Source organism: Eucalyptus grandis, chromosome 8 (genome assembly GCF_016545825.1).
Source record: "Eucalyptus grandis isolate ANBG69807.140 chromosome 8, ASM1654582v1, whole genome shotgun sequence".
In the NCBI taxonomy this organism is placed as follows: Eukaryota; Viridiplantae; Streptophyta; class Magnoliopsida; order Myrtales; family Myrtaceae; genus Eucalyptus; species Eucalyptus grandis.
Genome location: NC_052619.1, coordinates 54,990,580 through 54,997,977, shown reverse-complemented (window position 1 = coordinate 54,997,977; position 7,398 = coordinate 54,990,580). Strand labels below are relative to the sequence as shown.

Here is a 7,398-nt window from a genome sequence, read left to right as displayed (position 1 = left end):
CAGGTGGTTGCAGAAATGGGATCCCCAAATCTCGGCTTCCCAAGCAGATTAATGTGTGAAGGAAAGCGGCACCGGAGCAGAGATGGAGTGAGCAACGGAGCAAAGAGCGAGCGCCGAAGCAGAGACGGAGGAAGCGACAGGACCAGCGAGCGAGCGAGCGTCGGGTGACGGCAGGGAACGGCGGCTTGACAAACGCAATGCACGGAGTCGAAGCTGATGACGAGTTCGTCAGAGGGACGCAATCGGACGGAGGTCCAGAAGTTGCCGAGAGACCAACGGGAGCACAAAACTTGTGCTCGATCTCCGCGTTGGAAACGATCGGAGGTGGAAGGGGTTGGGACCAGCTGCGACTGGCGGCGCTCTTGGACGAGGCGACGTGCCAGAGGCAGATGGCGGCGAGGCTTTTGGGGAGGCGGAGGCGGAGCCGGAAACGGAGCCGGAGACGGAGGCGGAAGTGGAAGGGGTGGGATGCGCGGAGAAGAAACAGAGGAGGTCTCGATTGTTATCTGTTTGTGAGGAGAGAGGAGAGAGAGCGAGAAAAAACCCAGCAAATTCAAGTGAGGAGAGAGATTATTTGAGCGGGAGTGTTACGCATTTATTGACCCACTGAGCTGTCTGTCCTTTCTTCTGTCAGCGAGCCGAGCCAAGCCAGCCGAGAGAACCAGCCTCTCCATTTTCCGGCGGGTCCCTCACAGGACGCGTGTCGATATCTGGGTGGTACGCGCGCGCCACGTCAGCAGATGACGTGGAGCTCACGAACCACTGAATATTTTCTCAGAATGAGAAGCACTAAATCATTTGCCCCGCCAATTTTGTACTTCTTTTTACTAAATTCGTAATGACGGTGTAGAGAAAAGAGAAGAATTGGGTTGGGAGGGGCAGTAACAAATTACTGGAGGCGGTTCCTTGGTGATTTTATGGTGAAGTAGACAAGTTGTAGAACAATATCTTGTTAAAATATTTAATATATTTTATTATTCTAAATATGATTCCAATATCATATTCCCAATAAATTCTCAATAAATTCCTTATATTAATTCCAATTATTGCCCAATTTATTACCCACGTGTATTAAGTGATATTTGTCCGTTATTACATTACCATAATGGTGCTTGATGGGAGATACCGGTAACGTAACCAACGGAATAAATCGTCAGTCGTCATTTGAAACCCTAACGATACGAGAAAAACACACCATCAAGTTTTGGAAGGGGATTGAGCAGTAGAACAAGACGTGCGTTTTTGTTTTCAATTTTGCGGATCGCTCGTGTTGTGTGGATCCATCAAAGATTTTGAGGTTTCCCACTTCTAAGATTTCATCAATGGCTGGAGGTATGTTGGTATTTATGTTTCCGCTATTCGATCCCGAATTTTATATGAATTTACACCGTGATGAGTAAATCGGGATCTCCAAGTTTGTTTATCTTCAACCTAACAGTTGGTATCAGAGCCCTTATTTGCAATCTCTGCCTTGGTGAAACCTTTTGGAATTTATTTTATTGAATTATATGTGGATAAATTTCAGATTTGTATATGGCTTGGATCGGAATTGAGAATTCCGACCAAATTCGGGCTACCCACCATGAGACAATGGATCTGAATGATCACACCGCCATTAGGAAGAGAAACCCATAAATTTTTTCCGACATATTACTGATCGTCGAAGGTTAATCGAGCAGTGAATTTTGGTGGTTAGGGTTTGATAGGGCAAATTGTTTTTTTTTTTTTGGCTTAATTCTAGTCCATACATGGTCGTTTTTGCCGGATCTCGAATCTATTCGTTTGTCCCGACGTTCTCTTCGAAACCCATCGATCAATTTGGTCGGACATGGGCTGTGGGAGGAGACTCAGACGGCGGAACAGAGGCGGTCGCGGCGGAAGAAGCGGCGGAAGAGAGCCCAAAGAAGACCTCGGGCGCGTGCGACGCACGCGCTCGAGAAAGGCGAGCGCGTGCAACGCACGCGCCCGAAGGGCTGCAGCGGGCGCGTGTAACGCACGCGCCAGAGAGGCTGAAGCGGGCGCGTGCAATGGGAAAAGCACCCGTGCCTGTGGTTTCTCAAATTTGCCCCTCCGCTTTATAAAAATTGCGATTTTGCCCTTGCCCGCGCAAAATTCCGATTTTGCCCCACTGGGGTGTGTAAACTTACGATTTTGCCCTTTTGGCGTGAAATTCCTGTTTTACCCCTTAAAAGTAAAATTCCAATTCTGGCATTGCGTGCAAAATTCCAGTTTTACTCCTTTTGCACGTGATTTTACTGTTCTACCCTAAGGTGCAATTCTATGAATAAAATAAATGTCTAGTGATCCGTATATATTTAATTAATTAAGGATTAGCCACAGCATCTTTGATTATATTAAATTATATACATTAAGAACCTTTGGATCACATATAGTTAAAGACAATAATTGTAATTATTCACATTGATATTATGAATTTTATCCCACAGGAATTTTCAATATATTAATGTGATTAATTAGGATGAAATATTATTTTATCTTTCTTAATTTACCCACAGGGATTAAGGGAATATAATTTGATAGTTTCATCATGAAGTAATTATGAATCAATTTAAATTAGAAACTTAACCCACAGGTAGTTTTTGATGTTATATGATTCATATTTTAAAACATGTTTTACATTGGTAAAATATGATTTAAGTTTATTGCCTCAAATATATTGATACATAAGTTTCCTTTGATTATAATGCAGTTTTACCACCTACGATTAGTTCTGGTATCATTGTTCCCGAGCTAAATGGAAATAACTTTAAAGAATGGAGAGAATTAGTTCTTCTTCAATTGGGGTGCATGGATCTTGATTATGCTCTTAGGTCAGACGAACCACCTGAACCTACTGAGAATAGTACTCACGCTGAGCATACTCATTATGCTCAATGGGAGCGGTCCAACCGTCTCAGTGTGATGTACATAAAGACAAAACTCTCTGCTAGCATTCGTGGTTCAGTCATTCAGCATAATAATGCCAACAAATTGCTGAAGGCTATTGATGCTCAATTTGAGTCTTCAGAGAAGGCGCATGCCATGACCCTAATTATGAAGTTCTCATCATTGAAGCTTACCAGTGTAAGAGGTGTGCGTGAGCACATCATGAAGATGAGGACATTGCGGCTCGGTGAAGAATCTTGAGGTTGGGATATCAGAATCATTTCTTGTATACTATATCCTAAATACTCTCCCACAAGAGTATGCCCCATTTAAGATCTCTTACAACACACATAACACTAGATGGTCAATTAATGAACTCATGACCATGTGTGTTCAAGAGGAAGAGAGGCTACTAATGGAGAAAGGAGAAAGTGCTCATATGGCAACACATGATAAGTATAAAGGGCAAGGCAAGCAAAAGGGAAAGGGTACGATGCCTTTACCTCCCCAAGCTGGCATTAAGAAGGAATCCAAGTGCTTCTTCTGTAAAAAGAAGGGGCACATGAAGAAGGATTGCGCCAAATTTAAGGCGTGGCTCAAAGAAAGGTAACCAACTCACATGTGTATGTTATGAAACTAATATGGTTGATGTGAGTCACAACACTTGGTAGATTGATTCTGGTTCTACAATCCACATTTCTAATTCCTTGCAGGGTTTTCAGAACCAGCGGAAACCAGTGAGAAGTGAACAAGGCATCTATTCAGGAAACAAGATGCGCTCACGTGTGGAAGCTATTGGGACATGCAGATTAGTTCTCGTAGTGGTTTTGTTTTAATTTTGGAAAAGACCTTTTATATTCCTAGTTTTTCTAGTAATTTAATTTCAGTTTCAAAACTTGTACCTTTGGGATACTCCTTTGAATTTTCAGATTTAACATTCAATTTATCGTATAAATCTGAAATTGTTGGGAGTGGTATTTTATCTTACGGTCTCTTTCGAATTAATTTACAAGACAATGCCGTTAATAATGCGATGCACGTTCATGATAATGCTGGGATAAAACGATGTGTTGTGAATGAGAATTCCTCTATGTTGTGGCACCGGAGGTTGGGACATATCTTCATGGATAGAATTAAGAGATTAGTAAATGATGGAGTACTTAATACTCTAAATTTTACTGATTATGACACTTGTGTGGACTGTATAAAGGGAAAACATACCAACAAGTCAAAGAAAGGTGCTAAGAGGAGTACAAAATATTAGAAATCATACATACAGATATTTGTAGTCTAGATATAGACTCAAATAGTCAGAGATACTTCATTTCTTTCATAGACGATTATTCATGATTCATGTATCTCTACTTGCTTCGTAATAAGCACGAAGCACTGGATGCCTTTAAGGTATTTAAAACTGAAGTAGAGAATCAATGCGACAAGCAAATTAAAATCGTGAGATCAGATAAAGGTGGAGAATACTATGGTAGATACACTGAAGATGGACAAGCACCTGGTCCATTTGCGAAGTTTCTTGAAGAGCATGGGATTATTGCCCAATACATTATGCCTGGTTTCACGGACCAAAATGGTGTTGCAGAAAGAAGAAACCGAACATTATTGGACATGGTGCAGAGTATGCTTAGCAACTCTAAACTTCCTAAGTTTTTGTGGACTGAGGCTCTTAAAACGGCTGTGTACATATTAAACCGAGTTCCAACCAAGGTTGTTCCAAGGACGCCTTTTAAATTATTCAAGGGTTGGAAACCGAGTTTGCGACATTACGTGTTTGGGGATGCCCATCTGAGGTAAGAGTCTACAATCTACAGGAAAAGAAGTTAGATCCAAGGACTATAAGTGGGTATTTCGTTGGATATGCCGAAAAGTCCAAAGGATACAGATTTTATTGTCCATCTCACATCACTAGGTTTGTGGAATCAATAAATGCTAAATTTCTTGAAAATGATCTAATTAGTAGAAGCGATCAATTCAAAGACTTTGTCCTCGAAGAAGATCATTCAGATACTCAACATTCCACCTCAGATACTAGATTGGTTGTTATTTACAGCGCCCCTTCAGTTCAACCGGTCACTGAGCAACCAATCATTGAAGATCCACAACTAGCTGAAATTGATCCGGTAGACCAAACTGTTCAGCAATTACCAGATACTGTTGAACTTTTAGTAGAACAGCATACTCATCATGAGAATGTTGATGCGACATTAAGAAGGTCTACTAGAATGAAGAAATCAACGATTCCTAATGACTACATTGTGTATCTACAAGAATCGACTATAATGTTGGAGCTGAAAGTGATCTGAGTCGTTTTACAAGCCATGAGTTGTGATAAATCTAATTTATGGTACAATGCCATGAAGGAAGAGATGAATTCTATGGCATCAAACGAAGTCTGGGATTTAGTTGAGTTGCCTGATGGTGCAAAGGCCATTGGTTGTAAATGGGTCTTCAAAACTAAGAATGATTCATTAGGCAATATAGAGAGATATAAAGTTAGACTCGTTGCCAAGGGATTTACTCAAAAAGAGGAAATCGATTACACGGAGACGTTTTGTCCTGTATCTAAGAAAGATTCTCTTCGTACTATTTTGGCATTGGTTGCTCATTTTGATATGGAGTTACATCAAATGGATGTGAAAACGGCGTTCCTCAATGGAAAATTAGAAGAAGTGGTTTACATGAAACAACCAAAAGGATTCTTCTTTAATGCTGGTGAGCATTTGGTATGCAAGCTTAAAAGGTCTCTATATGGCTTGAAACAAGCATCCCGCCAATGGTACTTAAGATTCCATGAGGTCATCTCTTCATTCGGTTTTAAAGAGAATATCATGGATCAATGTATATACCAGAAGGTTAGTGGGAGCAAAATTTGTTTCCTTGTGCTATATGTAGATGATATTTTACTTGCAACCAATGACAAGAGGTTGTTATATGAAGTGAAACAATTTCTCTCTAAGAGTTTTGATATAAAAGATATGGGTGAAGCATCTTATGTCATTGGCATTAAGATCCATAGAGATAGACCTCGAGGTATATTAGGACTATCTCAAGAAACCTATATCAATAAGGTCTTAGAGAGGTTTCGAATGAAAGATTGTTCACCAAGTATAGCACCCATAGTGAAGGGTCATAGGTTTAATTTAAACCAATGCCCGAAGAATGATTTTGAAAGGGAACAAATGAAGAACATCCCATATGCTTCTGCTGTTGGAAGCTTGATGTATGCTCAGGTTTGCACTCGACCTGACATAGCCTTTGCTGTGGGAATGTTGGGAAGATACCAAAGTAATCCCGGTATGGACCACTGGAGAGCTGCAAAGAAGGTGATGAGGTATCTTCAAGGAACAAAGGGACACATGCTTATGTACAGATGGACGAACAACTTGGAGGTAGTTGCTTACTCGGACTCAGACTTTGCTGGCTGCATTGATTCCCGTAAATCAACATCGGGATATATTTTTATGTTCGCTGGCGGAGCTGTATCCCGGAGGAGTGCAAAACAAACCTTGGTTGCCACTTCCACTATGGAGGCAGAGTTTGTTTCCTGTTTTGAGGTCACCTCACATGGTGTGTGGTTGAAAGGTTTCATATCAGGGCTTAGAGTTATGGATTCCATTGCTAGGCCATTAAGAATATTTTGCGACAATTCAGCTGCAGTTTTTATGGCTAAGAACCACAAAAGTGGTAGTCGAAGCAAGCACATCGACATCAAGTATTTAGCCATCAGAGAACGTGTTAAAAAGAAGAAAGTGGTCATAGAACACATAAGCACTGGATTGATGATAGCTTATTCTTTAACTAAAGGCATGCCGCCAATGAGTTATAAGGATCATGTTTCTAGAATGGGTATTGGTCCAATTATGTAAATTTTTCTTTATATGGAAGAATTTATGAGACTTTTATTCATTTATAATGTTTTTCTCAATACAGTTGTATACATTCAGTTATTATGAGAAAAATAATTACGTTTGACCTGGATTAAACATAGGGTTTATTCATTAAGTTATTTGATCACATATGGGCTGATGAAATACATTGTGATACACGGAAGACAATACTCGCTCTAAGAGGACTCATCGCCGTGATTCATGTGTTTTATTTCAGTATGAAGTTTTGTGGGTTTGGGTTAATAATTCATTTGAAGGAATATTGGGATCAAGTGGGAGAATGTTAAAATATTTAATATATTTTATTATTCTAAATATGATTCCAATATTATATTCCCAATAAATTCTCAATAAATTCCCTATATTAATTCCAATTATTGCCCAATTTATTACCCACGTGTATTAAGTGATATTTGTCCGTTATTACATTACCATAATGGTCTTGATGGGAGATACCGGTAACGTAACCAACGGAATAAAATCGTCAGGTCGTCTGTTTCAAACCCTAACGATACAGAAAAACACACACCATCGAGTTTTGGAAGGGGATTGAGCAGTAGAACAGGACGTGCGCTTTGTTTTCAATTTTGCAGATCGCTCGTGTTGTGTG

General features: G+C 40.2%; 1 protein-coding gene across 1 annotated transcript; it reads left to right on the top strand.

Moving 5' to 3' along the window:
• The first annotated feature begins 6,080 nt into the window (after positions 1-6,080).
• Positions 6,081-6,767, top strand: LOC120287359 (secreted RxLR effector protein 161-like). The gene has a single exon (XM_039300139.1). The coding sequence runs from the start codon at positions 6,081-6,083 to the stop codon at positions 6,765-6,767; it is 687 nt and encodes a 228-aa protein (XP_039156073.1).
• Positions 6,768-7,398: the final 631 nt, after the last annotated feature.